Below are 22,313 nucleotides of genomic sequence, written 5' to 3'. Positions count from 1 at the left end.
GTGAGCCACCATGTGGTTGCTGGGAATTGAACTCAGGACCTCTAGAAGAGCAGTCAGTGCTTTTAACGCTGAGCCATCTCTCCAGCTCAGTGAAAGAGATCTTAATACAACTGTTTGTCCTGTAGGATTGTATATTATACCTGGAATGTGTTTTATAGTATGCAAAGAACTGCTTCCTCTTACTGGAGACATATGTGGGAGCACTGTCAGCCTTAATTTGCACAGGTACCTCATGATAGTCATTACTTCCAGTAAATATGTAATCACAGAATCACCCTTTTTTTTTTTTTTTGTTTTTTTGTTTTTTTTCGAGACAGGGTTTCTCTCTGTGCAGTCCTGGCTGTCCTAGAACTCACACTATAGACCAGGCTGGCCTCAAACTCAGAAATCCACCTGCCTCTGCCTCCCAAGTGCTAGGATCACAGTCGTGCGCCACCACTACCCGGCTTGGTTGTTTTGTTTGTTTGTTTTTGTTTTGAGCAGCCTTTTCAGAATACAAAATAGTTGCCCTTTGAAACTCTGAGTATTTATCAGTGGTACAGTGTACAAACTTTTCCAAATTCTGCAAAATAAAACACATCCATCTGCCAGATTTCATTTCCTTTGGTGCCCCTAGGGTCACTTCCAGTGGGTAATGGAGTTTGATTATACAGAGGCCAAGCAGGACATTTCTTTATCATGTCCTTGTCTTGTTGCCAGGTGGTAGAATTTTTTTCTTTTCTTTTTTTTTTTTTTCTTTTTTTTGGTTTTTTGAGATAGGGTTTCTCTGTGTAGCCCTAGCTGTCCTGGAACTCACTCTGTAGACCAGGCTGGCCTACAAAGAAATCCACCTGTCTCTACCTCCCAAGTGCTAGGATTAAAGGCATGCACCACCACTGCCTAGCTAAATCTTTACTTTTAACATGGTGTTTTTCATGACATTTTGAGGCTTCTAACATATTTCCTATTAATAATTGGTCAGTTTCTTCACTTCCTGTGCTAATGGGCCTGGGAAGCCTGCATGAGACTGAATATGAGTGAGATATAATAGATAATTTCTGTTTTGAATCGTATGTTAGTTGTATAAATAATGATGCAAATTGTGAGTTATCAGGAATAAATTCAGCAGTTTATGCAAAACAACTCTTGCTATCTGGTGAGCAGTTAAGAGGCTCAGGGAAATCAGAACCATAAGAACTGCATTAACTGTACTCTTGACCTTTGAACTGGAGTATATGGGGTTTGAGTTACTTTGCTTTTTCTTTTTTTTCCTGACTCATAACCATCCATTCCCAATTTATTTGCATCAGTGTAAAATGTAGGCGCTACAGTTATTGGCATTCCTTTTAGTGTATGTGGGAGAAGCCAATTAGTTCAATGAATGAAGATTGATAAAGAGCCTGCAGCCATTTGGGAGGAATCAGCAGCAAACATCCCCAAAGCAAGTGACTCCAGTGTGGTCACATCGGGAAGAGAAACACATCCAGTGAGTCCCCAGGGTGGCTGGAAGGGTCCTGAAGTGAGACCAAAATTTAAATAGAAGGGCAGGGATGTGCAAATCTGTTAATATCAGTCAAGGTTTTATGGACTGGGTGGCCTCAGCATTAAAGATAGCCGGCTGGGGGCTGGAGAGATGGCTCAGAGGTTAAGAGAGCACTGGCTGCTCTTCCGGAGGCCCTGAGTTCAATTCCCAGCAACCACAGGGTGGCTCACAACCATCTGTAATGAGATCTGACGCCCTCTTCTGGTCTTCAGGCATACATGCAGGAGACTGCTATATACATAATAAATAAGTTAATCTTTAAAAAAAAGAGAGAGAGAGAGAGACCACTGACTGACACTCTACAGGCAGAGGTGGGTGGATCTCTGAGTTCAAGGCCAGCCTAGTTTACAAAGCAGGCTCCAAGATAGGGCTGTTACGCAGAGAAACCCTGTCTTGAAAAAAAAAAAAACAAAACCAAAACACATTTTTGGGAGAGGTGTTCAGTAGCCTCTGGTTCTATCTGTACCTTCAAAGTCTACTCAAGGCTGGACTAACCTGAAGGAGTAAACACGAATCTCAGGGAGCACACAGTGGCCATGGAATACTTTCTCCAAAGATAGATTCGGACAATCTATAAGATAAGGAGGTCGGCCAGTTCCTCCTGCCTTCTGTTTTTCATACCCCCCCCCACACACACACACGCACGCACACACGCACGCACGCACTACAGTGGGGAACAATCATGGAGGAGGAGGGATCCCAGTCTGCCCTTTGAGAATAAAATGGGAGGCCAGAACCAAAGTCTTTTGGATAAAGCACCACAAGGGACGCACGAAAGACAGACCTCCCTCCCTCCCTCCCTTTTGACTCATTTTCACTCTTCCACCACACACTCAATGAAATAAAATAAAATCAATGGAAAAAAAAAGAAAAACAAACAACAAAACAGAGCTCTGGCTGATCTAGAGGACCTGGATTTGATTCCCAGTGCCAACGTGGTTGTTAATAACATGTGTAACTCAAACAAAACAAACAAACAAAAACCCAGTGCTGGCCGTGGTGGCACATGCCTTTAATCCCAGCACTCGGGAGGCAGAGGCAGGCAGATTTCTGAGTTCGAGGCCAGTCTGGTCTACAGAGTGAGTTCCAGGACAGCCAGGGCTACACAGAGAAACCCTGTCTTGGGAAAAAAAAAGAGAGAGAGAGAGAGAGAGAGAGAGAGAGAGAGAGAGAGAGATTAAAGGCATGTACCACCATGCCTGGCCACATGCATCTTTTAGCTTTATTTCATGTGTATGAATGTTTTACCTTACATGTTTGTATGTGAGCCATGTGCATTACTGGTGCTATAATAAAGTCAAACGAGGTCATGGGCTACCCTGGAATGGGGTTAAGTATACTACCATATGAGTATTGGGAATCAAACCCAGGTGCTCTTCAAGAACAAGTACTCTAAATTGCTGAGCCATCTCTCAGCCACTACAAGTATCTTTTTAGAATATCTTCATTTCTGTAAGTGACTGGGAGTTAGATTCCCTGATATGAAGATAGAAAGAGGGGGCATGACTAAATAATGAAGATTGTATTAGTCAGGGTTTTCTTAGAATATGTATATATATATATATATATATATATATATATAGAATGTGTATGCATATATATATATAATATGTACATATATATATATTATTTATTAGAATGGCACATAGGCTGTAGTCAAGCTGTCTACCAAAGGAAGGTCCAAGAATTCAGTAGCTGTTCAGTCTATGAGGCAGGATTTCTCAGCTGGTCTTCATTATACACCAAAATTCTGAAAAAAAATAGGCCAATGAGCAGGGTTCCTTCTTCCACGTCCTTTATAGAGGCTGTCAGCAGATGTTGACCCAGTTCAAGGTGGATCTTCCCACCTCAAAAGATTTGGATTAGAGATTTGGATCTCAAAAGATCCAAAATAAAAGTAGGTATTGGGGGCTGACGAGATGGCTCAGCAGGTAAGAGCACTGAGTACTCCACCAAAGGTTCTGAGTTCAAATCCCAACAACCACATGGTGGCTTACAACCACCTGTAATAAGACCTAAGGCCCTTTTCTGGTGAATCAGAAGTCAACTACAGTGTACTTATGTATGATAATAAATGAATCTTTGGCCTGGAACAAGCAGGAACTGAGCAAGTGGGGCCGACTAGAACAAGAAGAGATCCTAGAAATTCAATTCCCAACAACCACATGAAGGCTCACAACCATCTGTACAGCTATGGTGTTCTCACATACAAAAATAAATAAATAAATAAATAAATAAATCTTTAAAAAACAAAAAAGTGGGCATTGGGCTGGAGAGATGGCTCAGAGGTTATAAGCACTGACTGCTCTTCCAGAGGTCCTGAGTTCAAATCCCAGCAACCACATGATGGCTCACGACCATCTGTTATGGGATCTGCTGCCCTCTTCTGGTGTGTCTGACAGCTGCAGTGTACTCATATAAATAAAAAATAATAAATCTTTAAAAGTGGGTATTCCCACACTCCTGAATAGGTGTACCTGGCCACTTTTGGGTGTTTTTGTTATTAACCAAAGTTAATCCAGAGGTAGTTAACAACCAAGAATAGCCGTGAAAAGGACAGGGAACTTCCAAGATGGCTTCCTCCTTCTCTTAACCTACGACAAATCCCAGGCAGTTTTAAATGAAGGCCTTGTGAACCTTTTGGTTTTTTTCTAAGACAGCATCTCTCTGTGTATCCCTGGCTGCCCTGGAACTCACTCTGTAAAACAGGCTGGCCTTGAACTCAGAGATCCACCTGCCTCAGCCTTCAGAGTGCTGGGGAAAAAAGGAGACACCACCACTGCGCACGCAGCTCAACTTCACTTTTTAAATTTTCCTTTTGAATATTTTTTCATTTCTTTCTTTTTTTTTTTTTCTTTTTCATTTTTTTGGGGGGGAGGTGGGTTTGGTTTTTTTGTTTGTTTGTTTGTTTTTGAGACAGGATTTCTCTGTGTAGCCTGGCTGTCCTGGAACTCACTTTGTAGACCAGGATGGCCTCAAACTCAGAAATCCACCTGCCTCTGCTTCCCAAGTGCTGGGATTAAAGGCGTGAGCCACCACTGCCTGGCCTTTTCTTCATATCTAACTGTGCCACTACCTCCAGGTTTCACCTGTGCACTGTCTCTCTTGCCAGTAGGGGCCCTGAGAATGGACTGGCTCACCAAGTTCAAAGGTGGGTCAGCATATGTTTACACCACAGTGGTAGTGGTGAGCCAATCAGCCATCCTGTTTTTCCTCAAAGTAACCAGCACTAAATTAGCAGGAGGAAGACACCAGAAACTTTCAAAACTCCAGGCTCTCAAGGAGAAGCTGGGCCTTGTCTCAGTGCCTCTTCTGCATCATGGAGGGTCTTTATGCCTGCTATGTGTATGATTTCCTACCCATAAAAACCAACTTTCTTCGCCTGCTCACTCTGTTTGTCCTGCTTGCCATCTTTGAGAGTTCTCTGCTGCCACCTGTTACACTTGAGTTTCTTTCCCCTGCCTTTTAATTCTTTTATTGGCAGAGAAAATGAGTCTAATCAAGACCCCTAGATGGTTACATCTTTCAGGACTGTTACATATTGACCATACCTGCTAAGGGGCAAATGTAAACATTTCCAGAAGCATTTAATAAAAGAAAATGGTTTATTTGAGACAGGTTTTCACTACAGAGTCTTGGGTGACTTGATATTCATTAAGTAGACCAAGCCAGTCTTGAATTCAGAGATCTGTTTGCCTCTGCCTCCTGAGTACTGGGATTAAAGGTATCTCCAACCATGCCTAGGCCAAAAGCACTTTAAAAATCCATGTTAAGATAAAAAGGCCTGGAAGGAGGGTGGTAATAGCACATGCCTTTAATTCCAGCACTCATGATTCAGAGGCAGGGGGAATCTCTGTGAGTTCAAAGCCAGCCTGGGCTAGATTGTTTCAAGTCAACCAGGCCAATAAAGACCATGTTGCGCGCCGGGCATTTGGGAGGCAGAGGCAGGCGAATTTCTGAGTTCGAGGCCAGTCTGGTCTACAGAGTGAGTTCCAGGGCCACACACAGAAACCCTGTCTCGAAAAACCAAAAAAAAAAAAAAAAAAGACCATGTTGCTTGTTTTCAGAAACACACACACACATACACACACACACAAACTGGCCTAGAGAGATGTCTGAGATGTCTCACTGAGTAACTGCTGCCAAGCCTGATAATCTGAGTTTAATCCCTGGGATCTACACAGTGGAAGAAAGAAGTTATTTCCAGGTCCTCTGTCTATACATATACTATGTGGAGTGGGCAGATGTGTGGCGCGCGCGCGTGCGCGCACACACACACACACACACACACACACACACACACACACACACACACACTAAATGATAACTTGAGGGTATCAGAGAGGCTGAAACAGAAAGAGCTTGAGCCTGAAGCCAGTCTAGATTATCACACAATTCCAGACCAGCCTAAAACTAACTGAATACATAATCAGACTCTTCCTTAATCATTTTTTTTCCCGAAACAGGGTTTTTCTGTGTAGCCTTGGCTGTGCTGAAACTTATGCTATAGACAAGGCCGACCCTGAATTCAGAGATCCACCTACCTCAGCTTACTGAGTGTAAATTAATTTTCTTTTTAAGATTTATTTATGTAACCAGTGTTCTGCCTGCATGTACGACTGCAGGACAGAAGAGGGCACTAGATCTCATTATGTATGTTTGTGAGTTACCATGTGTTTCCTGGAAATTGAACTCAGGATCTCTGGAGAAGCAGTCAGCACTCTTCACCACTGAGCCCTCTCCAGCCTGCAAGTTAATTTTAAAATTTATTTATAAAGTGCTCTATCTACATATACATCTGCATGCCAGAAAGGGACATTAGATCACATTATAAACAGCTGTCAGTCACCATGTGGTTGCTGGGAATTGAACTCAGGACCTCGGGAAGAGCAGCCAATGCTCTTAACCACTGAGCTATCTCTCCAGCCCTGCAAATTATTATTATTTTTTATTTATTATTTATTATTTTTATTTTTTTGGTTTTTCGAGACAGGGTTTCTCTGTATAGCCCTGGCTGTCCTGGAACTCACTTTGTAGACCAGGCTGGCCTCGAATTCAGAAATCCGCCTCCCTCTGCCTCCCGAGTGCTGGGATTAAAGGCGTGTGCCACCACGCCCGGCTACAAATTAATTTTTAATGAAAAGAAAACAAGCCGGAAGGACACGCCTTTAAATCCAGCAGTCGCGAAGTAGAAGTAAGCAGATCTTCAATAGAACGAGTTCTAGGACAACCAGTGCTTCAGAGAATCTGTATCTCGAAAAACACAAAAGGGAGTGGGGGGAGAGGGAGGGAAGGAGGAAAGGAGAGCGAGACAGACAGACAGTTACACACACACAAACACACATCGGGTTGGGGGCGGGGCACAGAGGCGAAAGTCCTGGACAAGATCTACAGAAGCATGTGATAGGGGAAGCTTTTTTTGTTTTGTTTTGTTTTGTTTTGTTTTTGTTTTTCGAGACAGGGTTTCTCTGTATAGCCCTGGCTGTCCTGGAGCTCACTTTGTAGACCAGGCTGGCCTCGATCTCCCCAGTGCTGAGATTAAAGGCGTGCGCCACCACGCCCGGCGATAGGGGAAGCTTTAAGCACCGCCGAGACACCAATCCGTTGTTGTAAAAGACATCTTGTCTAACAAAACCAAAAGAAAAAAAAAAAAAGGACAGGACAGTTAAGGAAAGGAAAGGAAAAAGGAAAGGAAAGGAAAACAGACCCAAATGAAAACAGTAAATAAGACGTTCTACTGCCAGCTGCCAGCATCCACACTGGATATGCCTTCGGCTCCCACTCCCAGTGGCAGCAGCCGGTCTCCCGGCGCGCATGTTGATGGCGTCAAGGAGTTGCGGCTCCTGACGTCATCACCGCGTGCCTTGAAGTACAGAGTAGCACACTGGCCGGTTCACGCGGGGAGAAAGGCTGCTGAACTTGGAGGCGCTGCCCTGGGACATGGCCGAGACTGCGGCGGGATTGTGCCGCTTCAAAGCCAAGTAAGTCCTCGGAGGAGGCGCGGACCCGAAGGGAAATGGGGAGGAACCGGAAAAGGGAGCCAGGAGTTTAGGAGGGGTGTTCATTGTGATAGCGGGGGCTCTGAGTCCTGAGCTCAGTCAGTTCCCCTGTGAACAGCTGCTGTTTAGTGCTAAGATAGGAAGAGGCTCTGCCTTTATTCATAGTGTGCAGTTTTCAGATAACTAATTTCCATCTGTCACTGAGTGGAATGGATTATGGCAAGGGAGCTCTTGCAAAGAAAAGCCTCGGTGCTGACAGCATCTCTGTTGATGGGTTAACTGGTTGCAGAGTCTCCGACGCTGCTTTTATTTTGATGGGCAGACTTCCACGGACTGGACTTAGGAGGTTGGAGGGCAGAGCATTTGAATTTGGAAAGCCCAGCCCAGCCCAAATAGAGGGCAGAAGCAAATGACCTGTTATAGTGCCTGGGCCAGGAGCAGTGACGCTGTGGTGTTGACTATTAAGAAAGATAGGCAAAGCTGGGCATGGTGGCTCACGCCTTAAATCCCAGCACTCGGGAGGCAGAGGCAGGCGGATTTCTGAGTTCGAGGCCAGCATGGTCTACAAAGTGAGTTCCAGGACAGCCAGGGCTACACAGAGAAACCCTGTCTCAAAAAGCAAACAAACAAAAAAGAAAAGAAAAGAAAGAAAGGAAGGCAGGCAAAAGTCCTTCTGGGCCAGGCAGGGTAATGTCACAAAAGCATGTGAGGTGTGAAAGAAGGGGAAGTTTAGGCACTGCAGAGACACCCCTCAGTTGTTTTAGAAGTCATTAGACAACAGAGATGAAAGCGCTGGTAAGAAACTCACTGAGGAGACTGCAATGGCCACCGCCATTACCTCCCAGAAAATTTCATCGGCTTGGACCAAAGCAGTAGAGGGAGTGGAAAAGAGGGCAGCTTTAGTCAGATCCCAGAAGTCACTGTTAGTCGGGAGAAACCAAATGACACTGAGGCTGGAGGAGTGGGGTGGCATGCTGGGCCTACTGGTCAAGACTTTGAGAGTATGTTACTATTCCTGGCCTCCCACAACTAGTAGAGAGCCCCCAAAAGACCTCAGTGCTGAAGCCTGGGCTGTTGGGCTTCCTTCACCTTGAGTCAGGCCCATCTCTTCAACCTGTCTGATGACCCCATGAGAGCCACTGGGGCATGCATCTCAGCCTCTCCATAATGTGAAACATCCTCCCACGGAGATGCTTGGTTTTCACCCCCGGGTTCCTGCTGCTGCCTGGGCGCTCAGCAAGGGCAAGCATTTGTCTCATCTCTGGGAGAGCACCCAGTGGTCTGGGGGCACTGGGGCAAGGACATTAGGCCATCACTCAGCATCCTGTTCTCTTCCCAGCTATGCTGTTGAGCGAAAGATTGAACCTTTCTACAAGGGTGGGAAAGCACAGGTAACTATCCCCAGGGGCATAGCGGGGGTGGGGGGTTTAGTGAGTACTGAGTAGTTCCTTGGCTGAGACCCCTTTTGTCCCTAGCTGGACCAGACTGGCCATTACCTCTTCTGTGTCTGTGGTACCAAAGTTAACATCCTGGATGTGGCCTCAGGGGCTTTGCTTCGGAGCCTGGAGCAGGTAAGGACAGACTTGGGCAGATGTGAGAGGCCCTGGGGGAGGGCAGCATATTCTTATGGTGTTCTCTATGCCCACTCTTCCTTTAGGAGGACCAAGAGGACATTACCTCCTTTGACCTCAGTCCTGATGATGAAGTATGATGGGTAGGGGCGGTGGGTAAGCTCTGGGACCTCCCTTCCACACTGAATGTATTATCCCTCATCTTTACTATCCCACACCCTTCCCCAGGTACTCGTAACAGCCAGCCGCGCACTGCTGCTGGCTCAGTGGGCCTGGCGGGAAGGCACTGTCACTCGCCTGTGGAAGGCGATACACACAGCTCCTGTGGCCTCCATGGCTTTTGATGCCACCTCTACACTGTTAGCCACAGGTAGGACCCCAGCTAGGTGGGTGTGCTGGGGGGATACTAAGGTAGGGTTCTGTACACCCTTAACCTCAAACACATCCCTACAGGCGGCTGTGATGGGGCTGTACGTGTTTGGGACATTGTGCAACATTACGGGACACACCACTTTCGAGGCTCACCTGGTGTGGTGCAGTGAGTAGGGTGGTGGAGGAAGGATGGGCGGGGGCACCACCCTTGGAAGTCCAGCTCATTTGTCTGTCCCTGCTTTCAGTTTGGTGGCCTTCCATCCAGACCCCACCCGCCTGCTGCTCTTCTCCTCAGCTGTGGACACCTCTATCCGCGTGTGGTCACTGCAGGACCGCTCATGTTTGGCTGTCCTGACTGCACACTATAGTGCTGTCACTTCTCTGTCCTTTAGTGAGGGTGGCCACACTATGCTCAGGTCAGTGGCTGGCTACTGGTGGGTGGATAGGAGAGGTCAGCCGGGCGGTGGTGGCACACACCTTTAATCCCAGCACTTGGGAGGCAAAGGCAGGTGGATTTCTGAGTTCAAGACCAGCCTGGTCTACAAAGTGAGTTCCAGGACAGCCAGAGCTATACAGAGAAACCTTGTCTCGAAAAAACAAAAAAAAAAAAAAAAAAGAAAGAAAGAAAGAGGAGGCCAAGGCTGAGACTGCAACAGAGGGACCTGCTTTTCCTCAGCTCTGGCCGTGACAAGATCTGCATAGTTTGGGACCTTCAGAGCTACCAGACTACAAGGACGGTGCCAGTGTTTGAGGTATGGCTGCCTACGGGCCAGGGTGTGTGAATGGGGCAAGGAGAGGATACTTGGCTGTACAGGCTCTGATCTTGCTCATCCGCAGAGCGTGGAAGCCTCTGTGCTACTGCCCGAACAGCCGGCACCTGCGCTGGGTGTGAAGAGCTCAGGCCTGCACTTCTTAACAGCTGGTGACCAAGGTGTGGGGGACTGGCCACACGTGGACCAGGGGCTGGGGGAAGCCTGTGGACCTCATCCTTCAACAGCCCTTGTTATCCTACAGGGATCCTTCGTGTGTGGGAGGCCGCTTCTGGGCAGTGTGTATACACCCAGCCACAAATGCCAGGCCTACGGCAGGAACTGACCCACTGTACCCTGGCCCGTGCTGCTGACCTGCTCCTCACTGTCACTGCCGATCACAACCTGCTCCTCTATGAGGCACACTCCTTACAGTTGCAGAAACAGGTAAGCATTTGTTCCTGCCCAGTGCAGGGCTTGGGTTGTAGGCTTCTTTGCATGCAGGCCCTCACTCACGACCTTCCTGTCTCCCACAGTTTGCTGGCTATAGTGAGGAAGTATTGGATGTTCGCTTCCTGGGGCCCAGTGACTCCCACATCGTCGTGGCTTCCAACAGCCCTTGCCTGAAGGTGTTTGAGCTGCAGACTTTGGCTTGTCAGATCCTCCATGGTCACACAGGTAAGTCCTCAGCCTGGAGTTGATAGAACCCTTCCCCATCTCCTTGATACACTTGTTCTCTGACCGCTCCTCCCCTCTCTCCCAGACATTGTCTTGGCCCTGGATGTGTTCCGGAAGGGGTGGCTCTTTGCTAGCTGTGCCAAGGTGAGACCCCAGAAAAGATATGATGACAGCTGGGCAGTGGTGGCACACCTTTAATCCCAGCACTTGGGGTGCAGGGCAGAGGCAGACAGATCTTTGTGAGTCCCAGGACAGCTAGGGCTACATAGGGAAACCTTGTCTTGAAAAACCAAGAGAGCCAGGCAGTGGTGGCGCATGTCTTTAATCCCAGCACTTGGGAGGCAGAGGCAGGCGGATTTCTGACTTTGAGGCCAGCCTGGTCTACAAAGTGAGTTCCAGGACAGCCAGGGCTATACAGAGAGACCCTGTCTCGAAAAAAAACAAAAAGAAAAAAAAAAGAAAAAAGAAAAAGAAAAACCCGTGGGGGGAGGGAGGAGGAAGGGGAAGGGAGGGGAAGGCCCAGGCCTCCCAAGTGAAAACCAAGGCAAGAAAACTATGACTCAGGCTGGTGAGATGGCTCAGTGGGTAAGAGCACCCGACTGCTCTTCCGAAGGTCTGAAGTTCAAATCCCAGCAACCACATGGTGGCTCACAACCATCTGTAACAAGATCTGACGCCCTCTTCTGGAGTGTCTGAAGACAGCTACAGTATACATATAATAAATAAATCTTAAAAAAAAAAAAAGAAAAGAAAACTATGACTCATCATCTCTCTCCAACCCCTACTTTCCACAGGATCAGAGCATACGCATCTGGAAGATGAACAAGGCTGGCCAGGTGGCCTGTGTAGCTCAGGGTTCTGGCCACACACATAGTGTGGGCACCATCTGCTGTTCTAGGTAAGGGATCAAGACCTGGCCCTGGGGTATCCAAGGAGGGAAAGGCCCAAGTTACTGGCTTCTAGCACAGGGTAGAGAATGAGTGTGCTCATTTGGCCATGCTATGGGGCTTTAGCAAAGATGTGGAACAGAGAAGAGGCCCGGGGAACTTGGGTGCCCTTGGAAGGTGGACAAAGTGGGAAGGGCGGGAAATGGGGAGAATGACTGAAGGAGGTCCTGCTGGAGTGTGACCCTTCATTAAGAACTTGACCTGTGCTTGGCACCAGTCGCTGGATACTGAGGGTGGATGGGATAGGCAGAGGCATTTGGGGGTGATGTTGGCCGGTCTGCATGCTGAGATTATCCTTCTAGTCCTGATCATGGTGCAGAGGGCAAAGCTTGGTGCACTGCAACTAGTATCCTTCGGCCTGAGCAGTGTCTCCTTTTTTTTTTTGTTTTTGGTTTTTTTTTTCCGAGACAGGGTTTCTCTGTATAGCCCTGGCTGTCCTGGAACTCACTTTGTAGACCAGGCTGTCCTGGAACTCAGAAATCCGCCTGCCTCTGCAGCCTGAGTGCTGGGATTAAAGGCGTGCGCCACCACGCCTGGCTAGTGTCTCCTTTCTTGTTGGATACAGGCTAAAAGAATCTTTCCTGGTGACTGGCAGTCAGGACTGTACTGTGAAGCTCTGGCCTCTCCCTGAAGCTCTGCTGGCCAAGAGCACAGCTGCAGACAGTGGCCCCGTGCTTCTACAAGCCCAGACCACTCGGCGATGCCACGACAAAGTAGCCAGCCATACATGGCCTCTGGGGTGGGGTGTGGCTGAGCCTTTGCTGGGATGGGTGTCTTAGTGTCTTAAGTTTTGTTACCTGCTTTCGTCACCAGGACATCAACAGTTTGGCTGTCTCCCCCAATGACAAGCTGTTAGCAACAGGCTCACAGGATCGCACAGCTAAGCTCTGGGCCTTGCCTCAGTGCCAACTGTTAGGTGTTTTTACAGGCCACCGACGTGGCCTCTGGAATGTCCAGTTCTCACCTACGGACCAGGTGCTGGCCACAGCCTCTGCTGATGGTACCATCAAGCTCTGGGCACTGCAGGACTTCAGTTGCCTCAAGGTAGGTATATATAATACTGTCTGTAGTATCCAGTATATGGGTATATAATATACCCTCTCATGCCCATACCACTCAGGTCCTCTGTCTCTCCCTGCAGACATTTGAGGGACACGATGCTTCTGTACTGAAGGTGGCCTTTGTAAGCCGTGGCTCACAGCTGCTGTCTAGGTGAGTGAGCTAGGAGTCCTCTGGGGATACCTGGGGAGGGACACGCCCCTACACTGAGCCCATCCATTCTCAACTCAGTGGCTCTGATGGGCTCCTGAAGCTGTGGACCATTAAGAGCAACGAGTGTGTGCGGACCCTGGATGCTCACGAGGACAAGGTCTGGGGACTACACTGCAGCCAACTGGATGATCATGCCATCACCGGTGGCAGTGACTCCCGAATCATTCTCTGGAAGGTTTGAACCCTATGGGGTGGGATGAGGCAGGGCAGTCCTTTGACAGCACTGGGGCTTGGCTGACCCTAATTTGATCCCAGGATGTGACAGAAGCTGAGCAGGCAGAAGAGCAGGCCAAACGGGAAGAGCAGGTGATCAAGTGAGTCTGGGCTGGGTAGACCCTGCTGCATCCCCTCAGGAGTAGCACCCCTTGCACGTCCTAGCAGTACCAGCTCCTGCATCTAGTAGCAGCAGCAGCAGCCCCTGCATGTTCCTACTGTGCAGCACAGGAAATGGGCCGGGGTAGGGTTCATACTTATGGGCACTCAGGCTGAGCCGGGGTCTCTGAGTGACCATGTGCTTTCCTCTGTCCCACCAGGCAGCAAGAACTGGACAACCTGCTCCATGAGAAGCGGTATCTCCGGGCACTAGGCCTTGCCATCTCTCTGGATCGTCCCCACACTGTGCTGACCGTTATCCAGGGTCAGCGCCTACCCCAGGAGGAGGTGGGGTAGGGGAGGCTCCAGGGATTGGTGAGCCCTTTCCTCAAGCTCAGACTTTCCTCTCATAGCCATCCGGAGAGATCCTGAGGCCTGTGAGAAGCTGGAAGCCACTGTACTCCGACTGCGAAGAGACCAGAAAGGTTGTGGGCAGGCTGGAAGAAACCAGGCTGGGGAGGGGGTGGCCTGGTGGGCAGAATGGGGTTGGTGACCATCTGTTACCTACAGAGGCCCTGCTGCGCTTCTGTGTCACGTGGAACACAAACTCCAGACATTGCCACGAAGCCCAGGCTGTGCTTGGTGTGCTGCTGCGGCACGAGGCTCCTGAGGAGCTGCTGGCCTACGACGGGGTGCGGGGGTCACTGGAGGCCTTGCTGCCCTACACTGGTATGTGACATGGTCCTGGGTCCAGGGATGCTCCTAGTGGGTTCACAGACAACCCCCACCCCAGCCTGAGCCTCCTCTGTTTTCCTCTAGAGCGGCACTTTCAGCGGCTTAGCAGGACACTGCAAGCAGCCACCTTCCTGGACTTCCTGTGGCACAACATGAAGCTGTCCCCATGCCCTGCTGCAGCTCCCCCAGCCCTATGAAACAGAAAAGTTAACTTTCTAACTTGGTTTCTCATGTGAATCTGATCAGTCTCTCCCAAAGTCCTTGGCCACACTTGGCTGACCGAGGCGTCATCTCTAGGAATTCAAGCCCACCCCGCCCCATTCCCTCAGTGCACAGTGATTTGGGTGAAGTCATTCCAGTTTTATTTAGAGGAAATAGAAAGTTAGCTGGCCCGTGGCCCTGCCAGCCATAGAGCCCCACTCTTAATCCTGCTTTCTTGGTGAGGTCTAGATCCCTGCTTTGCCTGAGGTTGGCTTTGACAGTACAACCTCTCTGCAGAGCAGCAATACAATCCTCAACGGGGAACCCGAGTCCCTTGTTCCTGTCCCAGTGCCCTGCGGGTAATGGAGCAGCATCGACTCTGGATGGCACTCATACAGGGACGAGTTGGTACTACAGGGGGAATGGTCCTGTCCTCAGCCACCTTGTCTGCCCCAGCACTGTCTGGGAACCCTGGCCTGCCCAGGAGCGAGCCCAGCCCTTCAGGTTGCAGCGACATTGCAGGGAGTAGGCCTGTCCGGCCATTATACCTGCAGGAAAAGCAGGGCTTGGTTAAGGAGTTACCTATGTTCCCGTCCGGCCAGGCAGAGCCTGCCACTGCTCCACCACACAGAGACACACACACTTCACTGTACCTGCACAGCCACCAGCCTCGGTCTGAGGTCTCCAGCACATGGACACGTGCCCCTGAGGGCACGGATAGCTCATCAGAGCGACTGCCCTCGTAGGCCTGAGTAGTGCAGAACTGCCTCCCTAAGATAGGGATGTGGGGACCACTGTGGAGCTGAAGGTCAGAGTCCACCCTCACCGTTCCTGGCCTGGCCTCTGGGCACCCTGCACTGCTCTGAAACCCACTTGGGCTTGCTCCTGGCTCTAAGCAGCACCCACATGCCTAGTGCCCCACTACTACCTCCCTCCTGGGTGTGGTATTGGCCTTGCCAAAGGTCTAGGTCCACTCATAGTGCTGAGTTTATAGTAGGGATGGGCTCATACCACTTCCTTGCAAAGCCAGGCCTGACTCCTGGCCTTGGCACGTTGCTACCTCCTCCAGGTAGGGAGCTGGAAACCAGGCTACCTGCTGATCCTTGTTCTCCACCAGCCACCAGCCTGTTTAAGAGGCCAGGAAAGGGCTCAGATACCTAGGTCTGCATCCATTTTGAACAGAGGGAAAACCCCAGGTTCTTAATAGTGAGGTTTTACCTGAAGGATGTCGTAGTAATATGTCCAGAATTTCTTGAGCCTTGGTGTGGAAAGGTCTGTCTCTTATGTCAAGAGTGTGGAAAGGCTGTACACAGGGAATGCTCTGAGCCTCCAGGCTATGAATGTCAAGGCTGCCTCTGGGTTGGGATAAGGGCTCCTCTGGTGTAGGCAGGATCACCAGGCTGGGCAGTGCAGCCCACACATGTAAGAAATAAGTAGGAAGGAGGCTGGGACTACCCCTTTTCATATATATATATATATCAGCCCAGCCTTCTCATCTGACCCTCCAACAAGTGCATTGGCTGGGAGCAGGGTGAAGGTTAGTCACCTGCCAGGAGGCAGCATGGGCTCCAGATCCAGAGGTTTGGGTACAAAGAAGCCGTGAAGTGCTGAACTCCTCAATATGTGTTCTGAGGTTGCCAGCAATGCCTGTACATAGGTGTCCAGCAGCCGCAAACGTACCAGTCCTCGACCAGTATGCCCCCGACGTGTCAGCAATGGAGCATCTGCCCGGGTATCACAAGCACACACTGTGGGGCCCCACTCACGCACACTGCCCTTACCATCCCATGACCCTTACAGGCCTGACCAGGAAGCTTGGGAAGAACTTGTTCAGATCTCCGTAGCAGGCCTGCCTCCACTGGGAAGGTTTTCTTAAGGGTCTTCTGGTGGGGAGGAGCAGGTGTTAGTCTTTGAGATGGAGAGAACCCCCTAGGGAGGGAAGGGTCCCTAGAAGAGCTCCTACAGGCAGAAGGGGAGGTCCTTGGACTGAGGTCATCCACAGATGGAGTATCCAGAGGACTCTGGACTGGAGCCAATACCCACTGGAGTATAGTCCCAGTGTTAACTTACCTGGAGCTGCCTGAACTCATCCCAGCTCCTCCGCACAAATGTGTCACTGTTGTCTGACCAGCACACGGAGAAGGCAAATGTCTGTGTGAGGAAAGGTAGAGGCGACATCTCCTTCAGTCTTTGCCAGTTTTCCTTTTGCATCTTTGGAGACAATCGGTGCAGGGGTGAGGGACGGGGCAGTGTGGTCTACCTGGAGTCGGTCCATTTGCACCAAGGCTACAGCATGGGCTGATACTGGGTGTCTTGGGCTTGCCATGACTATGGATGCTTGAAGGAGCTCCGAGCATCCGGAAGAAGTGAAGTGGAATTCCCCAACACTGCCCTAAGTAGAGTCCCTTCGAAGCACTCACAATCCAGGAAAGAGTTCAGTTTCCTGGTTCTTGAAGCACAAAAAAACGAGAGAGGATTCATCACAGGAAGACTGCCAGGGGGAGGGGCAAGCCTGGGCAGATGGAAGAAAAGGCCCTTTGTACAAGACTGTTCTCAAACAGAACCACCTGGGGCTCCTCTCCTTCCTTAGTCAGGGGAAGAAAAACTGTAGGGAGTTCCACCACCAAAGCACCTGCCGCCTCAACTTCACCTGCCCCCTCTGCCTCTTCATCCTGCTGTGACCTCCTCCAGGGTGTGCCTAACAGCTTGCTCTTTGAATCCACCCTGGGCTACAGTACAGTATGTTACAGACACAGACAACCTTGAGTCAACTACTGGGTCCTTTTTTGGTTGCTTTGGTTTGGTTTGGTTTTGGTTGGTTGTTTTTGTCTTGTTTTGCTTTGAGATAGGGTTTTGCCAAAGTTGGGAATATTACTGTCTTAGGCTCCCGAGTAGCTAGGTCATAAAGCCAATCTCCTTACTTAGCTAAGTCTTGGCATTACCTTTAATAACTTTCTGGCTTTTTTTCAGAAATGTTGGAAGTCAGAAGACAGAAGCTGGAAAAGTGAGGAATTGTGAGCCCCTCTTACCACTCAGTTGACAGCCCCTGTCTACCCCTCCCAACCTTAGATGCTCTTCACTCTATCTAGCCACTGCCTCTCTCAGATGCACACAGAGGAGCCCCCAACTCTGGGTTCCTCCCTGTCTCTTTAAAAAAATCTGTTCTCAGTGGGGTAGCACATGCCTTTAATCCCAGCATTTGGGTGGCAGAGGCAGGTAGATTTCTGAGATCAAGGCCAGCCTGGTCTACAAAGAGAGTCCAGGACAGTCAAGACTGGTTACACTAAGAAACCCTGTCTTGAAATACACACACACACACACACACAAAATCCACTGTCCCAAATTGCCCAACATCTCTGTTTTTAGGGAAAAAAATGCCAGTTGCTACCATGGTCATAAGTAGGCCTTGCCGGACTCTGGATTCTGCCTCTATCTCCTCTACCTTCCCTAGACCCTGCCCCCAGCGTCACTGGTGTTTCTGTAAAATGTCAAGCATTTGAGCTGATTTCTTATCCCAAAGGCCTGTGCCTAAGGGTCTCCTCACCCCCTGCACAGCTTTCATCAGTTTTGTAAATATGATTCTGGTGTACTGGGTTTTCCGCATTTGCATCACTGGTTAAAGGCTAAAGAGGGAGGCTTGTTCCTTGTTCTGCTCAGTGGAGGAAACAGCACCTGGAGAGAGCAGCCACTCTACAAATATTTGCAGAAAGAGTAAATGAACACATGGAGGCAGCGGAAGGAATTCTTCCTGTGATGGCACAGGCGTTTAAGTCAAACACTTGAAGAGGTGGTGTGGTGGCAAAAAGATTCAAGAATTCAACATCATCTTCACTCAGCTACATACAGAGTTCAAAGTTAGTCCAAGTTACATGAGACCCTGTCTCCAAAAGAAAAAAAAAAAGGAAGAAATTCCTGAGGCTGCTATTAAAATAGGCATAATAATCTTTTATCCAAGCTAGAGGATGAGGACACGCCCTCTCTCAAGGTTGCGCAGTGGGGGACAGTTACTAGGGCACAGGTAGCCTCTGGCAATAAGTACTGTCTGGTCTCTGTGAGGCCACGCCCCGTCGCGCGTTGCTAAGGCACCGAGAAGCGTGTAGGTGGGCACGTCGTAAGGCAGGAAGACCCCAAATTTTGCCGCCCTTAGGTGTCTGAGCCAAGCGATGGGGGTGATGCGAGAAGCATCTCGGAACTCATCTCAGTCCAAGATCTCAGCACAGCCGCAGCGCGCCTTCCACGACACACTTCACATCTGCCGGAGGAAGCCTGAACCCCACCATGGACCACGCACGCCGGGCTCGCGGCGGGTCACCAGGCGCAAGAGTACCCGCAGAGCCGGAGCCGCAGCCGCCAGTGCCGCCTCGGCCTGGGCCTCCGGCGCCGCCTCCTCCCGCCCCGAGGCCTCCTACGCCTCCGCGACCCGGGCCGCCGCCTCGGCCCCCAGCCCCGCCCCGCCGCCAGGCCCCGCCTCCTGCCCCGGCCTGAGCCCAGCCCCGGGCTGCGGTTCCCGCTCCTGCCGCCGCGCGCCGGCGGTGGCGTGCACGCTCCTCCGAACTGTCGCCGGCACGCCCTCTTGGCCCCGCTGCCCGCACGCCAGCAAGATGGCGGCGCCCAGCGAGCCGGCGGGCTTCCCTCGCGGCAGTCGCTTCTCCTTCCTGCCGGGCGGCGCGCGCTCCGAGATGACCGACGACCTGGTGACTGACGCGCGGGGCCGCGGCGCAAGGCATAGAGACGACACCACCCCTGCCGCGGCCCCGGCGCCGCAAGGTTTGGAGCACGGGAAGCGACCGTGCCGGGCCTGCGTGGACTTCAAGTCGTGGATGCGGACCCAGCAGAAGGTGCAGATGCCCCGCTTGGCCGCCCGGTCCCGGTCCCCCACACACCTGGTTTCCAGGTTCCCGTTCGGCTACCGCACGGCCCAAACCCTCAGGGTTGGCTATGCCTAAACATGTTTACCCCTCACCCACACACACCGTTAGGCTCAAACTTTTGCGCTTTCAGCCACTGGCTAGTCAGATCGAGTTAGTAGGCTGTCAACTGAAAAAGGGAGCGTTCTTGTTTCCTTTATTATTATTATTATGATTATTATTAGTGATAATGGGAATTCGAACCGAAGGCCTCTGGCGTACAACGCAAGCAGTCTGCCACTGGGTTGGAATTTTATGGGCTTTCTGGTTGGGTAAGAGTGAATTGACCTTTAGTCGGCCTACTTCTGCAGCGGGACATCAAGTTTAGGGAGGACTGTCCACAGGATCGGGAAGAATTGGGTCGCCACACCTGGGCTTTCCTCCATACGCTGGCCGCCTATTACCCGGACAGGCCCACGCCAGAACAACAACAGGATATGGCCCAGTTCATACATATATTTTCCAAGTTTTACCCCTGCGAGGAATGTGCGGAAGACATAAGGAAGAGGTAAGTTGTGGCTATACCTCTTGTCAGTAAGGTCCCTAGAGCGGGCCTAGCTGATGCCGGGCGGTGGTGGCGCACGCCGTTAATCCCAGCACTTGGCAAGCAGTGGCAGGTGGTTTTCTGAGTTCGAGGCCAGCCTGCTCTACAGAGTGAGTTCCAGGACAGCCAGGGCTACACAGAGAAACCCTGTCTCAAAGAAACACAAAAAAAGGGGGGGGGGCATAGCTGATGTCATAGAGAGGGGCCTAGAACAGTAGATTCAGAAGTGACAGGTTCCTAGGAGAGGGGACACCAAAAGGGATGTTGGGGTTTGGGGGCCTTCTCCTTCCTCAAAAGCCCAGTCCTTATAGCTCTTCCTTATGGGGCTCAAGCCAATCTCTCAGCTTAGTTACCAGCTTTAAAAACTGGACTGAAGGGAGGCAGAGGCAGGCGGATTTCAGAGTTCGAGGCCAGCCTGGTCTACAAAGTGAGTTCCAGGATAGCCAGGGCTACACAGAGAAACCCTGTCTCGAAAAACCAAAAAAAAAAAAAAAAAAACTGGACTGAAGTAAACATCCCTCACTCTCAGTGGCCTAACCTAGGTTGCACTTGCTATTTGAAGCAGTTAGGAGTGAGGGGAGCTCTAGCTGCATTGTGCCCCTGGTGCTGAGAAACAGTCCTTTGTGCCAGGCCCTACCTAGAAACTCTAGATTCAGGCCCCCCCCATCCCCCTACAGGAAGATAGGTCATAGCAGTGCCCCAACTCCCGTCTCCAGACACTGGCAGAGACAGAGGGGCCGGGATCTCCTTACATCCTTCTGTGCTTCTCTCAAAGGATAGGCAGGAACCAGCCAGACACAAGCACTCGAGTATCCTTCAGCCAGTGGCTGTGCCGCCTGCACAATGAGGTGAATCGGAAGCTGGGCAAGCCTGATTTTGACTGCTCGAGAGTAGATGAGCGTTGGCGTGACGGCTGGAAGGACGGCTCCTGTGACTAGAAGATTACCAGCAGTTCGTGAGGGGCATCTAGCCTGGTTCTATGGGCAACAGCCTGATTGACGATTAAAGTGCATCTGAGCCAACACTTGTTTCTGTAGTTGATTTCTGGATGTATTCAAGAGTTTAGCGTACTGACTCTCTAATCTGTGCAACTTATCTGTGTAAGAGAGTTTCAGAGGCGCTGTCATCTGAATCTCACTAATTTTAGCTTCCTTAAGGCTGGATTCAAATTCTTCAATGGCTCGGTGAACATTTTTATGGTTTTCTAAATGGCTTTCAACACTTGGCAAATCTGAGCCCCATTCAGTGCGGTCCAGCTGCACCTGCATCTCATCAACCCAGTTCAAGAGATCTTGAACAAATTTCATATTGACTTCCTCTTCTGTCAAGTTCTGATCCAGCAAAGACGACTTGAGAAGGGGCTTTCGGATCTGCATTAGCTTCAGAGTCTGTAATGAATTTGGCTCTACCCCTAAACTGAAGTTTGGAGCTACAACTGAAGGGAACCCAGGTGCATACACCGGAGTAACTGATGGCGTCAGGCGGGAAGTCATCCCGGACGACAAGCCAGAAGTCACGCTAGAAGACGTCAAGGAAGGGGTTAAACTCTGGGTTAGCCCTGAGTTCAGGCTGGGGTGTAAGGTTTGTGCAAATCCTGAGTTTAAGCTTTGAACACTGCCTCTGGGAACCCTGCCACAGGATTAAGAAATGGAGGTGCCTACTACAGACACTTGGGTGGCCTCCTCAGCGAAAGCCCCATGAGACTGAAGGTGAGAGGCAGGAGTGGTCCAGGTGCCTCGTACCCTTCATTTGGGACATAGTTGCCCCAAAGGAAGATGGGCTAGATGATTGCCTTACTACTACACAGCCCTGGCTGCCTACAAGAACTGTGATCCTGGCAACTCTGCCATTTCAGAATTGAAGCAGGGTTCCCCAGCTCCAGCAGGGTTTTTCTCTTAGGGTGTACCAACCATGGTGCCCACTGTCAGCCTGGCACATGGTCTTCTGCAGCTATGACAAGCATGTCAGCAGAGGGTCCTGGGAACAGCTTCCTTAGCGTTTGAGGCCAAAATAAACTGAAGTGACTTAGGGGCTGGTTTCTGTGTGCTTTGTGTTTGGGCTTACAGTGGTGGACTGGCTCGGTTTGGCCTGTCTGTGATTAGTTGGGCCCTCTTGTCTGGAGTTGGCAGAAGTCACCATGGTGCAGCTGAGACACACATTTCAGGGAGTGTCAGAATTTCCAGGGTGATGAAGAAGCTGAAGAAGACTAGGGGTCTGTGGGGGTACAAATGGGGAGTGGTCAGAGTGTCGCCAGCTGGGATTGTGTCTCGGTGAAGTTGAGAACTGCTGAGTATAAACTCTGCAGCTGTTGAGCATCTCTGGATCTGCTCGGCTGGATCGATCCTTGAGGCCAGACTCCCAACCACAGCATCCCAGCAGCATGTGTGCCCCAGTCCTATGATCACAGGTGGCATGACTTCCCCACCTAAGGAGGCCCTTAGGTGTGCTGGCTTCTACAGAGGATACTCAGAGGGGTCCAACAGCAGAAAGGATACAGGAGCAGC

At 50.4% G+C, this 22,313-nt stretch overlaps 3 protein-coding genes across 9 annotated transcripts; 2 read left to right on the top strand and 1 right to left on the bottom strand.

Annotated features, from left to right (window-relative positions):
• Positions 1 to 7,373: 7,373 nt before the first annotated feature.
• Tbl3 (transducin (beta)-like 3) lies at positions 7,374 to 14,374 on the top strand. Its single transcript, NM_145396.4, has 22 exons — positions 7,374 to 7,503; positions 8,861 to 8,912; positions 8,997 to 9,092; positions 9,179 to 9,226; positions 9,321 to 9,462; positions 9,546 to 9,630; positions 9,710 to 9,880; positions 10,141 to 10,216; positions 10,302 to 10,395; positions 10,479 to 10,660; positions 10,750 to 10,891; positions 10,977 to 11,035; positions 11,686 to 11,789; positions 12,404 to 12,551; positions 12,652 to 12,882; positions 12,980 to 13,050; positions 13,129 to 13,285; positions 13,366 to 13,424; positions 13,644 to 13,747; positions 13,836 to 13,907; positions 13,993 to 14,151; positions 14,242 to 14,374. The coding sequence occupies exons 1-22, from the start codon at positions 7,463 to 7,465 to the stop codon at positions 14,352 to 14,354; spliced, it is 2,406 nt and encodes an 801-aa protein (NP_663371.2). The 5' UTR covers positions 7,374 to 7,462; the 3' UTR covers positions 14,355 to 14,374.
• A 122-nt stretch (positions 14,375 to 14,496) lies between these two features.
• On the bottom strand, positions 14,497 to 18,793 carry Noxo1 (NADPH oxidase organizer 1). Of its 5 annotated transcripts, none has more exons than NM_027988.4 (9): positions 17,903 to 18,793; positions 16,619 to 16,807; positions 16,429 to 16,509; positions 16,166 to 16,241; positions 15,905 to 16,082; positions 15,577 to 15,758; positions 15,370 to 15,483; positions 15,012 to 15,129; positions 14,497 to 14,906 (listed from the first exon to the last, which is right to left on the bottom strand). In NM_027988.4, the coding sequence occupies exons 2-9, from the start codon at positions 16,682 to 16,684 to the stop codon at positions 14,672 to 14,674; spliced, it is 1,050 nt and encodes a 349-aa protein (NP_082264.2). In that variant the 5' UTR covers positions 16,685 to 16,807; positions 17,903 to 18,793; the 3' UTR covers positions 14,497 to 14,671. The 5 variants fall into 5 exon arrangements, with proteins under 5 accessions (NP_082264.2, XP_017173141.1, XP_006525014.1 ...); NM_001357836.1 differs by having other exon boundaries at positions 14,503 to 14,906; positions 18,031 to 18,793; XM_017317652.2 differs by lacking the exons at positions 15,012 to 15,129; positions 17,903 to 18,793 and adding an exon at positions 17,301 to 17,390.
• A 77-nt stretch (positions 18,794 to 18,870) lies between these two features.
• Positions 18,871 to 21,837, top strand: Gfer (growth factor, augmenter of liver regeneration). 3 transcript variants are annotated; one of them, NM_023040.3, is made up of 3 exons: positions 18,871 to 19,196; positions 19,577 to 19,773; positions 20,585 to 21,836. In NM_023040.3, the coding sequence occupies exons 1-3, from the start codon at positions 18,960 to 18,962 to the stop codon at positions 20,745 to 20,747; spliced, it is 597 nt and encodes a 198-aa protein (NP_075527.2). In that variant the 5' UTR covers positions 18,871 to 18,959; the 3' UTR covers positions 20,748 to 21,836. The 3 variants fall into 3 exon arrangements, with proteins under 3 accessions (NP_075527.2, NP_001365967.1, NP_001365968.1); NM_001379038.1 differs by having other exon boundaries at positions 18,936 to 19,196; positions 19,610 to 19,773; positions 20,585 to 21,837; NM_001379039.1 differs by having other exon boundaries at positions 18,936 to 19,196; positions 20,590 to 21,837.
• Positions 21,838 to 22,313: the final 476 nt, after the last annotated feature.

Source organism: Mus musculus, chromosome 17 (genome assembly GCF_000001635.26).
Source record: "Mus musculus strain C57BL/6J chromosome 17, GRCm38.p6 C57BL/6J".
Classification (NCBI taxonomy): domain Eukaryota; kingdom Metazoa; phylum Chordata; class Mammalia; order Rodentia; family Muridae; genus Mus; species Mus musculus.
The sequence above is the reverse complement of the archived record's forward strand: the minus strand, read 5'-3'. Positions and strand labels throughout refer to the sequence as shown.

Excerpts from the sequence above, each read along its gene's own strand:
- Tbl3 (NM_145396.4), top strand. The coding sequence starts at position 7,463 with ATGGCCGAGACTGCGGCGGGATTGTGCCGCTTCAAAGCCAA. Across the intron at positions 7,504-8,860 it reads TTGTGCCGCTTCAAAGCCAA|CTATGCTGTTGAGCGAAAGA; the intron begins GTAAGTCCTCGG and ends TTCTCTTCCCAG. Across the intron at positions 13,425-13,643 it reads CGGGAAGAGCAGGTGATCAA|GCAGCAAGAACTGGACAACC; the intron begins GTGAGTCTGGGC and ends CTGTCCCACCAG.
- Noxo1 (NM_027988.4), bottom strand. The coding sequence starts at position 16,684 with ATGGCAAGCCCAAGACACCCAGTATCAGCCCATGCTGTAGCCTTGGTG. Across the intron at positions 15,759-15,904 it reads CCCATGCTGCCTCCTGGCAG|CCTGGTGATCCTGCCTACAC; the intron begins GTGACTAACCTT and ends TGCACTGCCCAG. Across the intron at positions 15,130-15,369 it reads CCTGGCTTTGCAAGGAAGTG|GGAGGCAGTTCTGCACTACT; the intron begins GTATGAGCCCAT and ends TCCCTATCTTAG.
- Gfer (NM_023040.3), top strand. The coding sequence starts at position 18,960 with ATGGCGGCGCCCAGCGAGCCGGCGGGCTTCCCTCGCGGCAGTCGCTTC. Across the intron at positions 19,197-19,576 it reads GGATGCGGACCCAGCAGAAG|CGGGACATCAAGTTTAGGGA; the intron begins GTGCAGATGCCC and ends CTACTTCTGCAG. Across the intron at positions 19,774-20,584 it reads GCGGAAGACATAAGGAAGAG|GATAGGCAGGAACCAGCCAG; the intron begins GTAAGTTGTGGC and ends CTTCTCTCAAAG.